Raw genomic sequence first — 23,462 nt, 5'->3', positions numbered from 1 at the left:
ACCATGGGTCCAAGGTGGGACATAACTATAATTAGCCAATAAGATCAATAGTTCAGGTAAAATTCATTACATTAGGGACAAACGGGCAAGCAAGTCATGTAGAAAGCGGGCATTCTTAGAGCTGTGACTTTCCTAGGGGGATGGGAACTATTTAGGGTATCAATCCTAGGATATGGCTGCATTTGTATGGTCTTTTGTCTTGAGGCCTGGCCAACAGCAGAAGGTGTCAGCTTCCCAGGGAACTGCCAGGTGTTTGCACTGGCTCCAAGGAGGACTTCCCCTGTCTCACTGCCTATAATATTTCTAACTAACTCAGCTACCTGCAACATTTCAAACATCCCATGCTGAATACTGTACACTGCATGGTTCTTGGGAAGTGTGAAATTCTTGTGTGAGTGTATTAGCAGAATATGTGAACTCCATGTGTTGCACAGCAATAGGGAAAATGTGACTGAATTGTTGGAATTGCACTCATTTGACATTGTTGAAATGACTGCTGTGCATAAAGAAGACAGGAGGTTTCTTGTCCATAGACTCAGAATGAAAGCCACACTTCTAGGAAGAGCCCAGTGGTAGGTAAAACTGTGAATGCTGATTGTTTGAAATGTTTTAAGAATATATAATATCTTTGGTGTTTTTAAAGAAGCAATTAAAAAGCTGAAGGTAAAAGTCTACTGCATATCTCTACCCCTGAATGTACAAGGATACTTAGTGTAACCTCATCTATTCAAATATCTATTGTATAAAGAATTTTCATTGATGCTATTCTGTAAAATAACCATGTTGGTAGCTTAAGTAATAATATTTAGGGAAAATTATCCTAGTTAGAAGCATGATATTTTCCAATATAAGTATTATTTGATTTCATCATGTAGCCATTAAAGTAGAATTGGCATGAGTATCTTTTGATTAATCGAAATGATGTACATAAAACAAGAATATTAAAATATTTAAAAATTTAGTTTTCATTTAAATTGATCATCACCTAATGAAACAGTCCCTTAATCGATTGTATGTAAGACACTAGGGCAACACTGGCCTCTGCAGTGGTCAGTCTACACTAGTCATGTAGAACATGTGAAAGCTATCACTTTAATAGACAAATTTCTTACAATTTATAACTACTAGGCTATAGAGTTTAAGTTTCTCTGAAATGTTTGTATGGTTCTGAGCTAAATCAGTAGCAGTTTCTATTGTCTGTATGTTTAATAAGACTGGGTGTTTGGAAAGCAGTATGACATTAATACGCTGAAAAAAAAATGTAGGAACAGGTACTAGTGTCCAAAATCCTGAAAATAAAGCTCCATTCCAGAAGTACACAATGTAGCAGAGAATAAATATAGAGGAAGAAATATGTGAAACATGGAAATTAAGGCCCCAAAACGTGTTTGTACAATTGCACACTGACATGGGTCCAGCTCTCAGGAGAGGCCAGTTGATGCCTTCACAACGTGAGAGGAACTTTTCTTCACCCTTCTCAGGGTAAAATGTCAGATGGGAAGGCTTCGTGGTATTAACAGAACACAATACTGAGAAACTGAGCCAGCAGTACAGACACGGTTAATGAGAGGGTGGCACTTGGTCTATCGATTCTGTGGAATTTTTTAAATGTATGCTCTTCTCACCATTCTGGAAACATCAAGAGACCCATGAAGTAAGACAGCATGGATCAGCACTGCTGTTCATTCTGTATGCTAATGCGGAGTTTGGTGCTCTGTGCACATACTACCTCTGACCATTCTGCTCAGCCTAAAGATCTTTCAAGTAATAGGTGAGTGGTTAAGTGCATCATGATACATTTAAATAATGAAAAAGCATGCAGACATTAAAAGGCATAATAAAATTAAATCTATATTACAGAATTTACATTTGCAAATACAAAAAATACAAAACATGTAAGCATATCACCTTTCCTACATAAACATATGAACTCAGAGAATCAGAGAACTTATTTCATTCAGCTGCACACAATCATACTCAATTGCCAAAACAAAAGTAATAATAATAATAATAATGTAAGGACTATACTTATTTGTGTGGGGTGGGATTATGAGCAATTCTGCTTTATAAAATTTTCAGGATTTTAAAATTTTTCTTTGAGTAGGTGTTATCTGTGTGGTTAGAAAAAGATGTTGAATTGTATACAAGGATAAATGAAAGTATAAGTATTTTATTCTTCTGATAATTTAATATATAGGACTATGCTTTATTAATATTTAATGGGACACTCCTATATGACAAGATAAAAATATATTGGATTATCAGGGACCTGGCCAGGATCCCCAACTGCCTGTATGAGAGGTAGGGCAAAGGGTAAAATAAGAAACAAAGATAAATTTAAACCATGTGTGATGGAGAGCTGGAAGCTCAGTGCCTCGGGATGGGCAAAGACCCAGATCCTCCAAACCAGCCATTATTTATTAGTGTGTCCAATGCAATGGGTGTCTACGGTGATAGGAAGGGCTAGCAGAGGATTCCAGGTCGGCAGAGCATTCAGAGGTCCTTGAGGCTGCAGGCAGCAGATAATCCTGGGAAGACTCAAAGGGCAGAGATGATCTTATGCTAAAAGGATCTTGCTCTAGATTGTTCTTTTTCATCTTAGTAGTCTTAGTTCATTCTTAGTGGGTGGGAGAGGATGGCCCATCCCAGGAGTTAATGGAAAGTCTCAAAAGAGTGACACCAAAATCCCAAGGCTCCATTTAGGGAAACCTGCAAAATTAGCCATGTGACTTCGTGGTCACCAATAGTGGATGTTAAGGATAACTAAATTTTGAAAAGAGTTCATGATTCTTCAAATAGGGAACAATATCAGCAGGCACTGGAACCAAGAACGGTTGTTTGGACATTCACTTGTATCCTGAAAATAAATGTACTGTAAACCAAGACCTGCATTTCAAACAAACTACACAGTCTCAATTACATATTCTCTTTTTCAAGATAAACACGTCTTAGCATATCCTTACCAGTAATTTTCTATCTTTGTAAAATTTTCACATATAGAGTTTGACTTTAATTATACCCATACGAAATATGTTTTACTGAAAGAATATAGGAGTTGGATACTTGTGTGTAGGAGGCTTTGAGAATCTGTTACTTTAAAATGTAACCTATTTAAAACAAATTAGTGGTCAGTAATGAAAAGCAAAAAATAACTTTGATCAAATCAAAATATTAACATCTTGTTTTTATGATAATTATATTAACATGTAAATTATTATTTTAAATCCGATGACACTGTTAAAAGCATATTATTTCCTTATGACTTGGAATTTTGAGTTAATTCAGGGAAGTGTGTGCGTGTGCTTGTGTGTGCATGTGTGTGTGTGTCCGATTTTTGTCTGCCTTATAGTGCAAGAGAAGTTTAAAACTTCAACATGTCTGGCAAAAGAAAGTTCCTTTTCTTTTTCACACCAAGAAAGTTTACAGTGAACCCTGACCCTACCCAGCTGAAGTTATGGTTATGTGGAGATTGTGATACAGTGTTTAATTCTCCTGCCAGAACCTACCTCGTGGTTGGAGTCGTGGCTCACAGATGCATTCCTTCCCATATAAGCCATTGCGAAGAGCGCGCTGCTGTTCGCTCCGGGCTGTACAAAACGCTCCCGGAAATCCAGCGCATGCTTACTGAGGTTTACCATGTGCGGGGCTCTCTTCCCTGGGGGCGGGGATCCACCAGTGGCAAAACTCATGAAAAGCCCCTTGCTTGCAGAGCTGAGGCTGTAGAGCCCCACAGCCCCAGAGCCCTGTGGGCGGTGGTGGTGTCCCTGGTGCAGTCACACACAGTGGCTTGGGCGTTTTGAGCCCTGGAAACATGACTAGTGTGTCTCAGGAGCTGAATGTTTAACTACTCTGATTTTGATTAAATAGCCAGATATGGCAAAGGCCCATTATATTTAATGTCACAGGTGCAGCAGTAGAAATGCAGAAAGCAGCATATATATATCAACAGGTGCCCTGTGCTGTAAAGACCAACATCTTCCCAAACTAACTTCTCTGTTGATAACTGCCTTTTTCACAAATTAGAAAATAGTGATATTGTTACGGGCCCTAACTGTGTGAAGCCTCCCAGCAGCATGCTGCTAGGAACAGGTCACCTTCAGGGATCTGCTTTTCCTACTGTAAAAGAATAGATACAGATGTTGCTAAAGTTCCTCTCGGTTCTGGGATTTCTTTTATTACTGTAGCTCACTTTATTGCACATAATCACCGACAGATCAGAATTGTTCACTGAACTGTGTCTTGGAAACGGTGAGGGATCCATGATTTGTCATGGTCTGTGAGCCTTTAGGACATTTAGACACCAGACATTCCAGGAGAGACCTGCCCTAGGAGTCCTGATATCTCCTGGCATGTCAGCTAAATAATTCTTCTATGAACTAGCAACTCTTCAAGTAGTTCCTTTGTTTTGATAAAATATTATATTATTTCTTTTTTTTTTTTGGTACCGGGGATCGAACTCACACCTACACACTTACAAGGCAGGTGCTTAGGCACTTAGCTAAGTCCCCAGCCCTGACTCATTTACTTTAAAGCCTACAGTTTAAGGCTTCTCTTCAGGGCTTTCCAGTAGGTTGATGTAATTCCAAGCTCTGACTCTACTCATTAGAACTAGTGGATCACCAGGGACAAATTAACAGGTAGCTAACATATGAAACTTTGATTTTTTACCCTCAAAAGGATTAATAATAGTCCAGTTGCATTACTGTGCACCCTGATTAATGAAATGATAAGTACAGAGAGTTCAGCGCAATCCCTGGCCCAGGCCCGGGACCCATGGTGCATGTCAGTGTAGATTCTGTTGTCTTTAAGTGTCCTTAAAGGTGACTGGCCCTGCTTTTCACCAGAGGGAAGACCTTTTATAGAACCAGAGCACGTGCCAGCACGCTGACTAGTAAACAAGTAGTCTGCATGGAATACATCTAACATGTTAAACACACAGAAACCGCCCCAACACAAGATGGATATGTTTATTTTTTCTGGTATTAAGTGTTTAAACGATGCAATGATTCTGCCCCTGTTGATGTACGAAGATTTCATTTAGCTGTCAAAGGAACCATAAAAAGTGTTTTCAAAGTTAAAAACTTGGCTTATACTAAAATACAAACATTGATGACTCAATAAATGCCTTTAGATAAAGCTATTCATTTTGAAAGAGCTTTACATTAAAATTTCTATAAGATAATGCTATGTTTTTAAGTGATGAGTAGAAATGAGAGATTTATCAATTTTCCTGATAGTCTAAGATAAGCTAAAAAAGTAGAATTTTGACAAATACCTTCTTGGTATTTTTAAAGAATTAAATCCTGTATCTTCTTCCTTTTCCTTCTTTGGAGTTTATTCCATATTTATGAGTTTATCACCAATAACTATCCAATCTGAATCTATTCCTTTCATTCCTTCAGTAAACGTGCATCACTCAGCACCAGCAGCATGCAGAAGGCCCCAGCTCTCACCAAGCTTACACTTGGCAATATGGACCATGAAGGCAGCCCTGGTAGTGGGCAGTTCTAGGGGAATCAGGGAGTGAGACCCCCTGTGCCCACTCTGCTTACTAGGGCATCTAGAGGCTACACAGGGCTGCACAAAGAGAGCAAGAAGGGGCCAATGTAGTCTGCACACAGTTATATCAGCCAAATAAGTGCACTGATAAAGGTAATGAAAGCCACATTTTCTGCTTTTGGATATTTACAGACCTAGAAAGGAAAAAGGCCAAAAATCATTCCTAAGTATCAGATTCCAATCAGAACTATTGAATTTATAATACATGGGATGCACCATACCCATACCCAGATATAAAGCTCACCACAGATCTGTATGAGTGTACATATGTATTGTTGTATGCGTGTGTTCATACACATAGATGTAGACTGCCAAGCTCACTGCTTACCAAAAGACCCCAAAGCGGTACAGTAGCCCTCCAATAGCCCAGATCTTGGTACCTCCATGCCATCCTCCACTAGGGAATCAAGGTCCTTGGGAAAAAGAGATGCTTCCAGGGCAGGGCCATAAAAAGTATGTGTGAACCTGCAAGATTTCATGCCAGAAAAGTGACCCAGAAATGACTTGGATATGTCAGAAAGACCCCAAGCTAGCTCACAAGGCCTGGGATAATTTGAACATTGAAATAAATGATAATATCAATAGATTCCAGTCCATTGAATAAAAACAAACTCAAGAGCAAGTGAGAAAATAAAGAGGCTACGGGCTGTGGATAAATAAAGGATTGGTGAGGAATATGCTTTAAACAGCCTCAGAATAGTTGGTATTAAAATAAAGACAAAGAGAAAGAATGACCTTTCCGTGTGGAAACTGGTGACCTCTCAGGTGGGGGTGAGGCGTCCCCTCGGGTATGACCTGGAGGACAGCCCCCATCACTGCTGGGTGGCCTGTGTGAAAATGTGCCCTGCCCTCAGGCCTGAGGAAACACCCAACGGTCATCCTATAAAACCTAAGGCTTATGTGCCTCAAAACTATTGAAGACAGGATAGAGAGACATAGACGGGAACGCTGGCTCCTGTTCCTGAGGACTAAACGCAGCATACATTCCATGACATTCCCACAGCAAAAGACACACGAAAGACTGCTGGAGAAATGGCAAAACTGAAACGGTTTGGGGCTCGGGTGGCAGCGCTGGCTGGGTGAGGGAGCTGCACCATGTTGCAGGCCTGGGAGGAGGCCTGGGTTGTGCCTGCCGCTGGCCCTCAGGCAGTGCAGGTCCCTTGGTGGAGGGCGGAGGAGGCAGAAGGGGCCATAAGGCTAATGTGAAATGCTAACAGCTAGGAAGTCAAGGTCTAGGGGCATTCTTCATACTGCTCATGCAGTTTTTTCTATAGGTTTGAAAATTATTTTTAAACACAAACGCATATAAGGAGGACAAGGGCTACAGGGGGAAATGGTGTTAGTAAGTGACCCCTAAACTGAGGTCTAAACGGTATCAGCAATGACCATGTGAGGATCCTTCAGCTCTACAGCCCGAGAATTTCGGAGCTGGGGCCCGGGTTGTCTCAGCAGCATGGCTCTTGCTCTTAATGTGGGCGAGGCCAGTCCAGTGCCAGCGAGAAAGAAAAGTTATAAAATCAGCTTGAAAAACTGCACCCTCTGTGGCATCCAAAGTGATAACAGTTAAGGAAACCGTTTGATCTTGGCATGCCAGGGCAGTCATGTTAAGCATATGTTGAAATATTTTACTAAATCAGGTAAGATTTACCTGATTTCATGAGTGAAGCCTTGTAGGAATGACCACTGGTTTTCAGTGTCTCTTGTGCGTGAGGTGCTCGTGGGATCAGCAGGGTTGAATCAGATTCCACCTGGCCCAGCCGTGTGTGTCTTACACACATGTGCAACCCATGACTGGCTCTGCATCCCAGTAGAACAGCCACTGTCACACATTTGAGTGTTGGTTCCCTCCATCCACACAGCCAAGTGGTTTGAACTTAATTGATACATTTTTCTAAATAGCTTCTTAGAAAAAAATTTAACTGAAAAACATTCGTTGATCTCTTGGCTCTCGAATGAAATATATTTTTTAAAAATAGCTCATGTAGAAGAGGTAAAATCAATTGTTTCAGCATCCTTAGGAAATTGCACTTGTGAGGAAGAAATATCATGCTTTGGTCTAGACTTTTAGTACCTCAAAACGCCTGTTTTATCTGCCTCGAAATGGAGCTGAGAAGGATCTCTGGAGAAGCCAGGCAATGCTCCCCATGCACACGCTGTAGCACGCATGCTTTCCCCGGAACCTCGCGCCTTGGGCACACGCCCGCCCACAGCGCAGGCCTCAGCGCCCCTAATGCACTGTTTGCTCTGCAGGCACTCGGAGGTGTCCCAGGAAGCCAGCCCCTGCTGCCCAGCGGCATGGACCCCACGCGACAGCAAGGTGACCTGCCTGAGGTGCACCTTCCTTTTGGAAGCGCACTTCCATCTGTGAACTCTTCCCTGATTTTACCGGTCTTTGGAAGTGGGAGGGCTAAGCAATTTCAGCCCACTCTCAGCTGCGCACGGTAGTGGGCATGGCTGGGGATACTGTGGAAGCGGACACAGATGTGTCCACTCTTTCGCAGTTTAAGGAGAATTGCTAAAGCCCCATGCATGACTTCCAATGAGCTGAGTACACTGCACAGGCCACCCCAACAGGGAAGGGCCAGGCCACAGTGCGGCTGCGCAGGCTAACCCCAGGGGGACAGGGCGGGGACCATAGTGCGACTGTGTGGCCCCACCCCAGGGGAAGGGACCATAGTGCGGCTGCACAGACCCACCCCCAGGGGGCGGGGACTGGGGCAGATGTCGGGTGTGATGGGGTGAGAGGTGCAGGGATGGAGTGGGCAGGCCAGGGTGGGGCTGCGCTCGGACTCTCGGTGCCAGGCTCATGACCTCATCCCTTGTAGGACACCCGAATATGGCTGGGCCAATGCAGAGAATGACTCCCCCGCGAGGGATGGTGCCCTTGGGACCCCAGGTGAGTCTTAAGTGCTGCAAGCTTCGCCTTCTGGCATGGGAGCACGTGGCAGTCTGGGCCTAAGCATGTGCTGCAATTTGTGCCTGTTCAGGTGCCATGGGGCACAGGGTTTGGTGTTTGCTAGGCCCTGGGTACAGTCTTCAGTGCACATGTGCACATACAAACAGGCACATTCCCCCCAGTATGTGAAGGGAAACAATAGTTAACTGAGTCATGCTGAAGTAGGCAAAGTGTACATGTGGAATAGAGTAGGTGTGTGATTAGCATTTACCATGTAAATGAAGAATCACAGTCTCCCCCAAACCCGGGCATGTATTTCCCATCCCTTCATCTATTCTGGAACTAAGTATAGTAACGTACATGGCTTCAAACTGATTTCAATATCCTCTCAATGGAAAAGCAAAAAATCTATGTATTCAAGAAAAGAGGTCTAATAACATATTCAAAGTCATCTTTCTATTTGCTTTTGTAATAAGATACACTTAGCTATCCTGGGTTTGTAAACTCAGCAAGGCGTCAGGTGATGTATAGGAAAATTCACTACAAGTACCTATTTCTAGTTCTACTAGGAATCTGAAGGATAAAGAACGAAGGTGTATCCTGCACAGGCCCTGATTCCCCACAATGAATATGATCAGACGCACTGCAAACATGGACTAATAAAAATTACAGTCACAATCAAGTAAGATTTCCCAATCAGATCGCCAGGACAGAGAAGCCAGGAAATGAGGAAGCTTGTTAGGCTTTCCTTTTACCATTTCACCTAGGAAACTGATTTCATGTTTTTAGATCTAACATAATGCTAGGTTTCAGCACAGTGCAGGAAAAACTTCCTAGAAATTAAACTGTCCATTGTGGAGAGATGTCTCCTTCTAAGTAAGCAGAGCCCAAACCACCCTTCTTTCAGGAACGCTGCATTGGAAGAGAGATTAGACCAGATGGAACTGCATTGCTGCTGTCAGCTTGGCAATTCAGTGATTCTAAATTAGCTCTTCCCAGTCTGCCTTTGTTGGAAAGCAGTTGTTACTCTTTCTTTTCTCCCTAATTTCTTTTTGCTTTAAATGATTCACAAAATGAAAATATTTTCTAAATCTATCAAGTATGTACAGTTTTGAATAATCTCTCACTCACTTGCTGTGACAATTCAGTTTAATTAGGCAGTCATTTGTTGAGGGCCTACTGTGTACCAAACATTGTGCTTGAGCATTAAGTGTACAATGGTAAGTAAACTCTCTGTCTTTAGTGTACTTACTGCTTAGCAAGACACACAGGCGCATCTACACTGTCATACCACAGAAAGAGTACAGAGAGGAAGTGTGCATGCTCTTTGTGATGTACCAAAGAGGCACTGCATAAGCCAGCAGGTAAATCTATCAGCACTGAGGGAGCAGAAGCCAACAGGAAGAGTACCCATGTACACTGTATTAACGGGGGAGGAAAGACTCAGTGGCTACAGTTTTTACCAAGAGGACCATCAGTGATGGGTGCTATGTATCTCATCCTTCTTTCAGGAAGATAATAGTATCACTTTATAGATAAGGGAACTAAAATTGGGTTATCACTAGAAGAAGTCATGGGCCCAAGATCACACATAAAGGAAAGAGGGTGAGGGACTCCGTTGTTGGAGCAGACATGCAAACCAATGCACTTCTATGTCCAAAGCTATAAAGAAAAGTAATGTTCTCCTTGGTAAAATAAAACACCGGTCTTTTAAGCCTAAAAAGTAAGGAGAGAGTTTTCTCGTGCAGTATTTCTGGTTTAATTTACCATTCCATTTTGTTTCCATCGAGCATCATTTTTCTCAGAAACCCCGTGCTAGTGCTACCGGTGTCACTGGGTGAGCCAGCGTGAGGGGAGTGGTGGTCCTTTTACTCAGTGGCTCCAGTGTGGATGGGGGCCACCCCGCGTCCACAGCACCCAAACCAGGATGTCTAATTAAGATTTCCTGAAGTGAAAGCAAGTGAGAGTAGCATACCACCAAGGGATTTCACCTACTGAGTCTTTCTGGGGTTAAAGGACCCTTTTTTGTTGCTTTATTGTCTTTGTGGTCTTAGCACTTATTACAAAAAGAAAGGCCAAAGAAGAGAGTTAGCATGAGTATGGCAGCGTGCGGGGTGATGCTGAACTCGCAGAAGCCCAGGAGGTTAGGGGAACACTGTGGGAAGTAGAAGGAAGGGGACCCTGGGAGAAGGGGCGGAGAAGACAGACCCAGGGCCTCGCTGGAGAGCTCCCACTCCTTAGCTGGAGGCCTGTCCAGGAGCCCAGGGAGTGCAGGGCAGTGGAGAGATGGGGGAGCAGCAGTCCCAGGACCTGCAAAGGGGAGTGGCAGAAGGGAAGCCCTGCTCTAGGCGCCCTTCCCAGGTCGAGTCGGTGGACTCCGTGTCTGACTGAATGTGGGATGGAAAGGAAGGGGAGAAAGGTCAGAGAGCTCTGGAGAGGCCTGGGCCGCACTGCGGTGTGGAAGGCAATGTGGAGCGCTGGGACAGGCTGAGATGACCCCGGTGTCCTGTGAGGTGTATCGCAGGGGGGCGGTGGCCAGGGAGACCTGAGTTCTGTGGCTTCCAACACATGAGCTATCTATGAGCTCGGCAAGAAGCAAGAGTCCATGATAGTGAAGTATGAGCCTCTGGATTCCTGCTGTGCACCTGTAAGTGTATTTATTAAGAAGAACATGACAGACCTTGGAGGGAAACAATATTTAAAGAGTTAGCAAAATTCAAGCAAAAAGTGAAAAACACACACAGAAGAATAGGAGGAAGCCTAGTATCAGCCGAGTGTGAGCGTTGCGGAATGTCAGAGCACGTTGACATGGTGGTGACCAGTCACTTACCAGCCCTGTGGCAGCTACATGAAGCTAACATGATGCACATGCTGAAACACTGACGTTTTCCCCCTATGACTGCACATAGTAGGTGTTAATTGAAGTTCATTCAGTCATATAATTCACGCCTGTATATTTTGAGCATGCACTAGTTTACACGTACTTTTGTGTATTTGTAAGTATTCATGCATTTCTGTGTTGGATTGGGATTTTGTGAGAAGTTCATATTCAGCTTTCTTGAATTGGGTTTACCTGTTTTGTATTCTTTTCTTCAGACTTCATAGGATTATTCTGGGTCTGACAATTTTAAGCCCTTTGAATATAATTTTTTCTAAAAATACAATTTCAGATTTATGAAATATTTTAGGTGAAAAGCTCACTAGTGAGCCAGTGTTGGGAAGTTTATAAAAAACGTTGAACATTAATACCTTAATCATTTAACATGTTCTTGTGATTGTCCATATTCACGTAGTTTTTTAAAGATACAGACTAAAGTAATTTTTAAGATAGAAGCAAAAGTCCCGAGTGGACCTTCAGAGCATGAATTGCGCAGGCCTCAGCCAGTCGGGAGTCACGTAGGGAAGTCATTAACCTGCTCTCCTTTCTTCCCCCCTCCTCTTTGGTTTTGTTTTTTTGTTTTGTGGTAGTCTGACCCTTGGTTATCATTACAGAACTATGGAGGTGCAATGAGACCCCCACTGAATGCTTTAGGTGGCCCCGGGATGCCTGGCATGAACATGTAAGCAAAGCGCTCTCTCATTCTGTACGGTATTGTGTTGTCTCTTCTGTGTCTCCTGAGGTGACACCATTTGTAAAGCAGTCTGAGCCCTCTGTCCCTGTGTAGCTGAACGTGAGCTGCCCTGTCTGCGTAGTTGCCACAGCCTAATTTTTTACGTTTTCTTTTGCCAACCTTGAATCTCCCGTTTCCAGGTGCCGCACGTGACCCCTCTGTCCTGTTGCTTTGTACGCACCACATGGTGTCTGCAGAGCATCTCTAGGAGTGTGAAGAGCGGCTGACCAGGAACACCACTTAGCCACCACTTAGCGGGCCTGGTTCTGGCAGACACAGGCCGGTCCTCGCAGCGCAGTGATTAGCTGCACACACGTCTCCTCCTTCACATTTTCTTTGTTGGGGCCACACTCAAGGCAGCCAGAATCTCTCCGGTACAGTCTCGTATGTTAAAGGGCTTGCCATGGGTGAAGGCTGTAAAGAGTCAACTCAAAGATGTTTTTAGAAAGACCTTTCATACCCAAATGGAATAGGCCCTTTCTGTCGGCCAGTGTAGGGCAGTTTGTTGGGGATATTTTACACTGTGCAGCTCTCCCTCAGAGTCACATGTGTGCCAGGTGATTGCCAGTGACTTCCCTAGCTCACTGGAGGACCGTTCCATCATGTGAACTAGGACTTCCCAGAAGGAACTGTCTCCCGTGGCTGTTTCCTCAAACACAGTTTATATCAGTCCCGTTTTAATTAGCTACATGTCAAAGTAGACAGCTGCTGTCATTTAGTGGCACTAAAGATAGCCTGTGAAATAAGTGCTTTCGATGTATATAGGGTGTTTTTTTTAAAGTTTCTAAAACTGCTGTCAGGGAATGCAGTTTTGCCTGAAATGGATTATAGGTTGCACACCAGCCAGATACAAAACTAACAAGAGGGAAGGGAGAAAATGGGTCAAAACGGCCCAGCACATCTTTTCACTTTTAAAATAAAAATGGAGAGAGACAAAGTCTGGCTCTTCTTAAATTTCTCAAAGTCTTTTATTAATGGTTGCTATAAAAAAAGAATGAGTGCTATTTTGTGCTCATGTCTAAAGCTGAAACTGTTATCAATGGGTTGAAGAAACACATAAAATTTACCTGAGATTTTCATTTTTAAGGGAAGCCTGTTTTAAGGAGTATAAATAAGAATATGGCAAGCCCAGAATGATATTAAGATGTGTCTACTACCATTTTGTATATTATGCTACGCTCTAATGGGCACGTGTCTAACTTTAGCTCAGCCTGTTCCTATGAGTGCACAGATTTTATTAGATAATCATTAAGAGACCCAGGTAGCTGCTTAAAAATACCTAATTCCTTTCTAATTCTCTTTTTTTGTGTGCGTACTGATGTGTACAGTTACAAGCACATTCAAATCCCTAAGACTACAGAGACTAAAAATAAGGATGAAATTTTAATTGTGATTAGTTTTGTTGCTATTTGAGTGTGGGTTTCTCATTTAAATATTTCAAGATATTTTTAAAGTTTTTCAATCATAGAATATTTTACTATTAATATAATTTCTGGTTCTCAACAAAATTTTAAGTCTTAAAGACTGATTTCTGTTATTTGTTACTGTTTCCTTTTTTCTGGAGTTTTATACCATTTTCCATTTTCTACACATTAAAATTCCTTCAAAAATAAGAAAAATGTAAGTTTACTTATTTACACAATTAAATATTTTCCTCTTTAGAAACTTCCCATAAATATGGCAACCAGAGAGAATAATTAGTGTATTGATAATGGCCTCAACAAAGCAAAAACTAATTTAAAAAACATAAAAAATAAAACACATTCTATGTGTATTACACTCAGTAGAGTAAGCTTAATTAAAATTCACGTAATAGCTTGTTATCTTTAAAACAGAGTGTGTCTCTAATGAAAGACAAGTGCTTTGAACTAGTATCAGTGGTTTTCTCCAGGTCTTTTGTTACTATCTTACCTTTTACATGTTGACCTACTTAAAAATTGAGGTAAGAAATATCAGAATGGTATTGGCCTGTGCCTTTAAACTATTTTAAAATATTTGTGTGTTGGGAGTCCAGAAAAATCATGTTTGGATGCCTCTTACTTAGTTTGTCATTTATTATTTGCTTTAAGACTATGACAGTCAAAAATACCTGACGCTGGCCACCACAGTGATTCCAGTAAATACTGCACCCCAACAGCAAAGGTGTCCTTTTGTTGCCAAACAGACCATTTGGAACAAAATTTTGATAACTTTATTGTTAAAAAATATTGGTGATCTCCCCCCAAAAAAATGTGTGCTTTAAACTCAGGTTGAATTCCACAAAGTTCAATTAAAAATTTTATCCTCAGCATTTCTGTAACTGGCATTATATCTTCAGAAGTAAAATCCTAATATTTAAGTGATTTAAAATAGAATTTATAAACCATGTCCCAAATGTAAATGTTTTGAAATGTGTTATAGGTTATATTTTCAAAGAAACTTGAATAGTGGTACACTTCTAAATTAATTACATTTTTACAAATTTCCAAAGAAATCAGGGTTAAGTATTAATACATTTCCATCTCAACTTTTTATATCTTGCTATTTCATGGAAACTAAAGGACAAAAGATTTTCAAGGATCTTCTTGTTTTATACCTTAGCCTGTAGAGGAATCAAGTGTGTACAGTGAGTTACAGAAGAAAAGAGGGATTTTTTCTTTGGTGGTCATAGTTGCTTTGACTCCATCAAAGTCAGCATCTGTGCTGAGAAATACAGGCTTCTTTTTGATTTTTGCACGTCTGAGCTGAGTATGGTGGCCAGAGCTACCTGAGAGGATGGGGGGAGTGGGTGGCCAGCCCAACCAGCTCCATGCAGCCTCTCAAAAGTTAGCAAGTAAGATAAATAAAACTAACAAGGACCAGGCTGGACTCACCATTCCTGGGGTTCAGCCTTCAGTACCACGAAAAAGTTTTTAAATTTTTCTCGTTATTTTTAACGGACACTGGCCTAACTCTACTTCAGACTATACTTACGTAAAAATTTCCCTTCAAACTAATGTGGATGTAGATTATTTTCTTGGCAATATTGATGACTACAAAAGGAAGGGAGTTACAGAGTTTTAAGTACTTGTTCCATGCAAACTGCTCACGATATAGCTCCCATTTTATTCAGCACTGTCTGGGAAAAATGTTTGCACATCATTTTTATTACATAATCTTGTAATATTAAAATGAAATTTAGTATGAAATGCATGGTACACAGACTAGATTAGTATTTAGTAGACAATTGAAATGCATAAAATAATTCTATACTATTTATAATAATCTGACATTTAATTTAATGTTAACTGAATTAAAATTCTGGTTATTTTGACATTTAATTTAGCATGTTCATTTATTAGACAGGTTTTTAAATAAAATATTTTACATCTAGTATATCTTATTCATACAGTATTTATTCAATCATGTTTCAAAATTCTGAGCTCATTACTTATATATTATCGTTTAGCAATGATACAGCTTTTTTTAAAATGTTATCTTAACATAAATATTTCCCAGTTTCCTGTGTTTTATTTTATATCAAACAAATCACATGGCCTGGTCTAACTCCATCAGTGTTTCCCTTGATGGAGACGCACCCTGTTTCACCATACTCCGTGTCCCTTAGGACAATGAATTCTGGATGTGAAGCCCCCGTTCTGAAATGTTTCAGTATTAGTTTTCAGGCCGTCATCACCACTCTAGACAGGCAGCAGCCTCCTGAGCCGCCCGAAAGCCTCTCACCCACTGTTGCCATCCAGTTCTCCTTCTTCCCGTGGTCTGCAGGTCAGGGTGGGCACAGCCGTGCTGGGCCTTCCTAGCAGCTCCTGGGAACAGAACTCAGGCCCTTTCCTGCTGCACAGACTCCAGAAGGACCTGAAATAAAACTGGAAGCCCTGACTGTGCCAGGCAGACATGGGTACAGTGACAGCTTACTCAGACAGCTTCTTCATCTAACGTAACCTTGAGGCTTACGGGTTCTAGAATGAGGGGTGTTCTTTTTAAAATCAGTCTTTTCACTATCTTCATGATTAGAGGAAAAAGGAATTTCAAATAATCCTAAATGCAGAAGAACTGCTGCATCAGTCTGCTTTTCCTAAGACAGTATTCAGGAATACTCAGTACTACAGCGTGAGAATAAGACTGATTTAACTAACTGGCCTTTAACTTTGTTTTAAAACATTTATGTCCTTATAAGGTATGGCACACAAAACACTCCCCATCCTGAGATGAGGTAATACATTGGCAGGCTTTAGCATAAATGTCCTTATTTTTTTCTAAGGTTCTTCCTAGCCACTGCATTAAACCAGAATTATGAAAATAAGAAAAGGATTCCCTCACATTAACTAAGTTATCTGGCACTAAAAGATACATTGACATATAGTTCTATAAGGTGATGTTTGATACTGCATGATTTTTTTGAAAAGAACGCAATGTTAAATCCCCTTTATATATACCCATTTATTGATAGCTCAGGAAGAGCAGTCATTGTGTAGGTTAATGGAGACAGACATACTTCCCAAATAAGTTACATAAATGAGATGCAGGTAGTTCTTATGTTTATATCATAGTTTATGTCAACTTCATTTGCTGCAAAAGTGGCATAATGACTTACATGTATGTATTGATATTGGTGATTAATATTCTTGTGCATAAAAATAAAAATGTTAAAATAAGACTGGCCTTATTAAAAGTAGTTTGATTTGGGAGAAAACCTTCATGGAATGGTAAACCTTTTTATTTAAGCAATAAGAAAAGCCATCAAAATATAAAGAAAATAATTTCCCTGTTGAACTAAAATTGCATAGTAACTAAACTAGAAACAGTATTTTATGATTTTCTATATGTAACTTATAAAGTATTAAAATCATAGTTTAAAATTTCATTTATCTTACTATTTTTAGGGGTCCAGGTGGTGGCAGACCTTGGCCAAACCCAACAAATGCCAATTCAGTGAGTATCTATGTAATTCTTTTTATTTTTTCTCTTGGTAACATTTTACAAAAACAACAAAAATCTGTTGCTTTAAAAACATTAAAATTCATTGTATTCACCTCTTTAATCACCCAAAAAGAAGTTTTGTGTATTTGTTTTTGGAAAGTGTACATTATTTTTGAGATTATGTGGTTTTTTCACTGCAAGAGCTAATGTGCACGTGAACACGTTGGTTAGAGACCTTCAAAAGTGGAGCCCCGGAGTGTGGCTAAGTGACTGTCCGCACAGCGATGGGGTCTCCCACAGCCGCTCGTCCTTGGTGAGCACTGGAAGAGTTGCAAGGTCGCCAATGCACACACACTCTCCAGGAGAGGGAGCCGGGCTGAGGCAGAGGTGTGTCTGTGTGCCCCACCCCGGGTCGCGCCCTTGCTGCCCAGAGTCCCAGTGTCCAGCCTCTGTGCTGCGGCTAAGTCTCTGCGCTCCCATCTCTACCTTCCTGACACTCTTGGAGTGGCCTTTGTATTTTTGTGCCAGTGATTATACTGCACAGTTTTTAAATGATGCCTAAGTATATGTGCAGGCTGAGAAGGGAGCTGCCAGTCTTTAATGCAGTTTTAGTTTTTTGACCCTAGATTCTTCTCCTTGACTAAACTCTCGAGTCCACACACACGGAGCCCAGTGTGTGTGTGCCCTCGTGGCGAGTGGATAGCCTGCAGGTGGCAGGCGATCCGAAGAGAGCTGTGTCCCGAGGGGGTCTGTCGCACCTGCTGGAGGGCTGCCACACAGAGCAGCCAGAACCCCATCTGTGTCTAAGGTTAAATAAACTTCAAGGATGCTGAAAATGAGGCACGTGCAGTACAGGGAAAACCATCCCAGACCATTTCAGGAATATTCCAAGGCAGAAGTCATTCTTCTTAGTGAAGGAAATACCTGTCATATTTGTTGAAAAGTACTACGTTTCCCATATTTCTCATGGTATTGACAGCTGTGAGATTTGTTTGAGGTGGAAGCGATGATTCTCGCGCTCGGCTCTTCAGTGAACTCTTCAAAAGTCTTAAGATCCTCTCACTGGGTCGGGTCCTATTGTAAATAACTCCACACCTCCAAAATTCTTTTGTTTACTTCCATGCCTTATAAGAGCCTGCGTGTAATAAGTTGCCTGCTCTTTGCCTTAACCAGCTGACCTCTTCCTAATTCAAAATATGCTTCTTTCAACTTCCTGTTAAATGCCTGTAAGGGTGTGGCAGAACCTTTTTTGCAATACTAATAGCTCAGGCAATGTTGCTAGTACTGTAGTGTGGAAAGCATTTCTGTTATCTGTCTGCTTGATGAGACAGGAGTGAAAAGCACTCGTCCCACCATAGCTGCGGCTGCTCGGTCTTCCACCTGGAAGTGATTCCCCACCGACCCTGCTCCCCTCCTCTGCCCACCTCAGCACCACCTCCTGAGATCCGCTCAGTCAGAGCTTCACTGCCAGCAGCCTCTGGGGAGGGGATCCTAGGAACAGGCTCTGTCCTGGAAGTGAGGAACATTGCAGAATCTTCCACAGATGTGGCGGAGCGGGGTCTGTGTGCTGCTGGTTGTTAGTCCTTAGGGGATGACCCCCATCCCTGAGAATTTCCCAGGGCCTAGCACTGTGGCTGGAGAATGTTCTTTATCAGACCAGTGGCTCAGAGCAATGACCCTGCAAAACTAGGCACTAGCTTAGAACGGTGTGCACCATACTGCCGTCTGAGGTCAGTCTGGAACAAGCATGCAGCCAGCACACAGGAGAGAAGCAGCAGGCCTGGAGGTGTCCGGGCCACACAGGTGAGGGGATGGAGCCCCCAGCCATGTGGACAAGGAAAGAGCGGCCATGCCTTGAGTGTGCCAGTGGCAACAGGAACGGGGAGAAGTCAAGGACACCGGCAGCCTTCTGGCCTGGGCACGGGGCACTGTGCCACAGAAGAGGAAGCAGTGGCAGGAGTGCGATCTCAGCCAGGTTCAGAGTGTCACGCTGACACACTTGCCATGCACATTTAACATTGCAGACACTTTCTGGTGTGTTCTGGGAGAGGACATCTGTATTGTCCAGGCAGCATGGTAAAGAGGGCTTTTGATTATTACTGTTTTCACATATTTCACATATTTGCTTACTAAGTTTTTCATTTTCCAAGAAAACTTGGAAGGGTGATGCAAAGAGTTCCCAAGCTCCTTTCCCCATGCAGTGACATGGTGACACATTCCCTTTACCGTTTTCGCCCTCTGTAGAAACACCATTGTCTTGATATCTGCAACATTTTCTGAAACTTTACTCCTAAATACTTTAGTGTGTGTTCCTAAAAATATCCTCTCCTAATTCCAAAGCAGTCATAAGAGAATAAACTCCAGTGTAATGCAATGTCCTAATTACGGACCTGCTTCAGATTTTACCAATTGTCCCATAATACTGGTGAGAAAGCCCCTGTTGTCCTGTGCGTCCACCCGTTGTGTCTCTGCCTCGGCCCAGGAGCCATGCTGCAGCTCTTCCCTGGCCGTGCCACACAGCCAGCCGTCAGAATGGCCACCGCCTAGCTCACACGCTGCATCCTCGTGACCAGACGTGTGTTATGTGAATTTGGTAGAAACACCACAGAAGTAGCCTTTCGGGGGCACTGTTTCAGGAGGTACCAACCAGGTGGCTCACAATTGGCCAATTAATTTTGAACACTGGTCAAGGCCTTCCTCATCAGATTTCTAAAACCACAAAACTGTTTTCCCCTTGGTAATTACTAAGTTGCAAATACACTTAAAACTGCAAGAGCTGGGTGTGGGGGTGCACACCTGTAATCGCATCACTGAGGAGGCTGAACAGGGAGGATTTGATGTAAGTTTGAGGCCAGCCTGTAATCTATAGTGAGTTCAACTATGTGACGAGACCTGTCTTAGAAAAAGAGAAAGCGAAAACAAAAAAAAAAAAAAAAAAAAAAAAAAAAAAAGAAAAGCAAACAAACAGAATGACAGGAAACAGCCTGTTTCTCCTTGTTCTTTAATCAGGTATTTGCAACATCCACTGATGTTTCTTATATGAGTTGCCTGGTTTATTTAACCTGGTTGGTTGTCAAATGGACATTTTCTGTTTTCTCCTGTCCTGCTCCTGGGGGAGGTGGTTTCTCCTGCAGCAAAGGCTAGCCTGTCGTCCCCCTTCCTGGTCTTGGGTAACAGGTGTGTATGTGGAGTGTCATGTGCAGTGGGTGTAGGATGGACCGAGGTCTGGCCACGGAACCTTCAGGCTGGCCCACCTGGCCTCTCCAAAGTGCACCCTTCATGCCCTAGCTCACCCTGAGCTGTCCTGGCCCAAGTCCTGGAGACGGCCCTGATGTGGAGAGAGGCACTCAGAGCCAACAGACACAGCAGGCACCCAAGCCCAAGGCCCTGGCACTAGAGGGAGTGTGCCGGGTGCCTCAGTTCTGGCCCACACAAGACCCTGCCCTGGCCTTCCGGCCAAGTCTGTGCTCTGTCTCTGGAGGACAAACTGGCCTGCCATCGTCCTGTGAAAATGTCTTGAAATTGTTTTTTGTCACTTTTATATATCAGCAAGGGAAACATTTCTAAAGCCAAGTCCATGTTTTAATTCTGAATAAAAGTATCTATTTTTAGTCTCTTTAACTCTGAGTGTGAGACTTCTTAGTCTGAGATTCTTGTCTAGAGGTTTACTTATAAATCTGCCAATTCTAGTTTTTCCGCTTTTGTCTTTTTTAATAAGAAATTGTGTGTGCTTTGGCTTTATAGAAAGTTCTATTTTTTTTTTTTTTTTTTTTTGAGACAGGGTCTTGCTATATAGTCCAGCTGGACTTGAACGCATAACAATCTTCCTGCCTGAGTGCTGAGATTACAGTGATGCACTACCATACCCAGCTGTAAAGCAAGTTCTAATCACTGTCAAGCATTTTTATTGAAAATAAATGCTTTTGATTAAAAAATACAGAAAATCAACCCAACTAGATTCATTCTGAGGGAAAACATTATTGCACCATTGAAAAGTCTAATTTTCAATGTGACGTTGGATACAGTTGCTCCCAAGGGTTCCAGTCAGGTCCTCAGGCCCCTAGTTCTGTGTGTTTCCTAGCTGCTCTCCCCTCATCAGAGTAAGAAGCCAAAGGAAGCTCCGGGTTTACCCTGACAGAACAGAACTCTAGCAGCTAAGCAAAAGAACTGAAAGTAACCCCTGCTCGTGCGTGGAACCACAGTGCAGTACGCTGTCTGCTGTCCTGGTCGTGTGCCGGCTCCCTGCCCCCTCCATGCCATGTGGCATGAAAGTAACAGGTCTGCCTCACCACAGACGAGGGAGCAGCGGACATTCAGGGTGGCACTGCACTCAGTGGCCTGCCAGCGTGGCAGGAGGAGAAACGGCACTCCTTTATGGAGAAAAGGAGATTCTACTGTATTCTGGTGATCAGAGGGAAATACTAATATATTCGCCAGGTGGGCTGCTCCTGTGTAAAGTAGAGGCTCATTTTTTAAAAGAGCACTAAAAAGTAGAGTTGCTTTATCTTTCCACTGGCACCAATAATGTTTTATTATTGCCCTTCCTGATTTCAAGTTAACCAGTGAGCATGAGGCGGGTCGATGCTTCCCAGTTGAATATAAGTGTGGAGCCAAAGTCTCACTGGTCCTTAAAAAACAAAGCTCTAGTAGGTTTCCTGGGCATTTCCTGCAGTACCATGGCTGTGGGTGTCAGGACTCGGAACAGTTCCGGATATTTGGATCCTCGTGGCAGCTCTTGAATTTCAGTCTGTCTTAGCAGACGGTATAATACCCTTAATTTTCTCATTTGTCAAACAATAGATTCGTATAGTTTTATCATTCTGACCTTCCATCTGTGATTTTGCTTATCTTCTACATTTCCATTTTTATCATTCATCTCACCATAATAGTATTTTTTATGAAGTATGGGCAGAGTGAGACTGAAGATTCAGGGACCAAAAAAAGCAGAAATTTAAAGGTGGTTTTTAGTCTTTGCATCTGCGTTTTTGGGAAAACGATAATAGCATAGCAGAACTAGTAATGTAGGGAGAAGCCCCCTTTAGAGAGTCGAAAAGGAGCATGTGGGTTTTGAAGGCATTTGAAGTGAACTTGCCGAGCCCTGCTGGTTCTCTCACCGTGTCTGGTGCACCCCTCTGTGTCACCCTGAATGTGCTGTGTTACAGTCCATGATGCTGAGGCTCAGCCAAGCGCTGTCTGACGTCGACCAGCAGGGTAGTGTACATCGCTTGGTCAGCTTCTCCTGCTTTCCTCAGCGGTTGTTACAAGTCTTTATTCGTCACTTTGTGGCCCTTGCATTATCTCTGGGCCCTTCTCTATTGACTAAAATTGTCTTGTATTTTACAGAACAATAACAAAGACCTCTCGACTTGAGTCTCTCAGATTATCCCCTCCACCTCGGTAAAGTGAGAGCTTTGGCCCTCGTTATCTCTCTTGCCTCAGTCAGAGAAGTGTACCCCATCCCAAGTGCTAACACTCCCACTTTCTGCATTCATGTCTCTGCCAGTGCCCTGCTTACTCACTCTTCTAAGTAAGCCTCTCCTCTGTCCCTTCCCATTGACTGGCACCGTCCCCAATGCTGAGCCCACGGACCAATCCCAAGGCAGCCTTCAGCCCCAGGCCCACACTCCTGCAGAGCCAGAAGGGCTGGGTGGCAGACAGCTGCTCACAAGCTCCCCAGTCTCTGGCCACCTCCCTGCCCTCACTGTCCCCTCCCTGGCCACCACCACACTAGTCCAGGAGTGCTGGCCTCTGTCTTTCCTGTCTTCTCGTGCTAGTCCAGCGCCTGGAGCCCTGTGCACAATGAGGAATGAGGCTTCTGAAGCCACCCTGCCAGCCCACTTCCACTCCCTGCAAGGCCCTGATCTGAAGGGCACAGGGCCCATTTCCAGTCAAGCAGGAGAGCTCCATCCAGTGCTCATCAGACTGACCTCTGGAGCATTTGATTGCTAGGGTTTTTATAAGTGTCTGTCATTTATTGTTCTCATTTGGTAGCATTTCTTTATTTTTCCATAGTGTCACTGCAGTGTTCCTTTGGACTGTTTATTTTTGGGTGTGTCATCTCAGAATGGTGACCAGGCCTAAGCCTGACCTTAAGAATGAATCTGGTTTATTTCTTTCCCAGCCAGCTACTCCTTGATTTCCCCCAATTGTCAGTCAGTCATATCCACCCTTTCTCACTGGTGATATCTTCTAATTGCATTCTTGGACTGCTGCTTGTTTTGATGTTTTTATATGGTTTAATTATCACAAAATTCAGTGAAATTCTAGCTCAGATATTGTCTCCAGGACAAAAATGGAGTTCTTTCAGTTGAAGCTCTGTCTTTGGTTCTGAACTCTGGTCACTCCTGGACTCATTTCTCACCTCTCTAGTTCACATTCAGGCCTACTCTGGCCATGCAGCGTCATCATTCACCACAGCCTCCTCCACCCATGAGAACGATGGAGCATTTCCACACAGAGCTGTGTACTTTCACAGGTCCTTTCTTCCCTCCCACCGT

At 42.8% G+C, this 23,462-nt stretch overlaps 1 protein-coding gene across 5 annotated transcripts in view; it reads left to right on the top strand.

The window, feature by feature from the left end:
* The window catches only part of Ssbp2 (single stranded DNA binding protein 2), a 250,693-nt gene that overhangs the window by 202,455 nt on the left and 24,776 nt on the right, over positions 1-23,462 (top strand). For 3 of the 5 annotated variants that reach the window (XM_063245282.1, XM_063245284.1, XM_063245280.1), the window contains 4 exons: positions 7,810-7,876; positions 8,385-8,455; positions 11,924-12,015; positions 16,929-16,977. In XM_063245282.1, coding sequence (XP_063101352.1) covers positions 7,810-7,876; positions 8,385-8,455; positions 11,924-12,015; positions 16,929-16,977 — 279 coding nt within the window. The remainder of the gene's footprint in view (positions 1-7,809; positions 7,877-8,384; positions 8,456-11,923; positions 12,016-16,928; positions 16,978-23,462) is intronic. The other 2 variants (XM_063245283.1, XM_063245281.1) reach the window with 1 other exon arrangement.

Source organism: Cavia porcellus, unplaced genomic scaffold (assembly GCF_034190915.1).
Source record: "Cavia porcellus strain 051 isolate PalLab524CR breed Dunkin Hartley unplaced genomic scaffold, mCavPor4.1 scaffold_2, whole genome shotgun sequence".
NCBI classification, from domain to species: Eukaryota; Metazoa; Chordata; class Mammalia; order Rodentia; family Caviidae; genus Cavia; species Cavia porcellus.
Note: the sequence above shows the minus strand (reverse complement) of the source record. Positions and strands in the feature narration are given on the sequence as shown.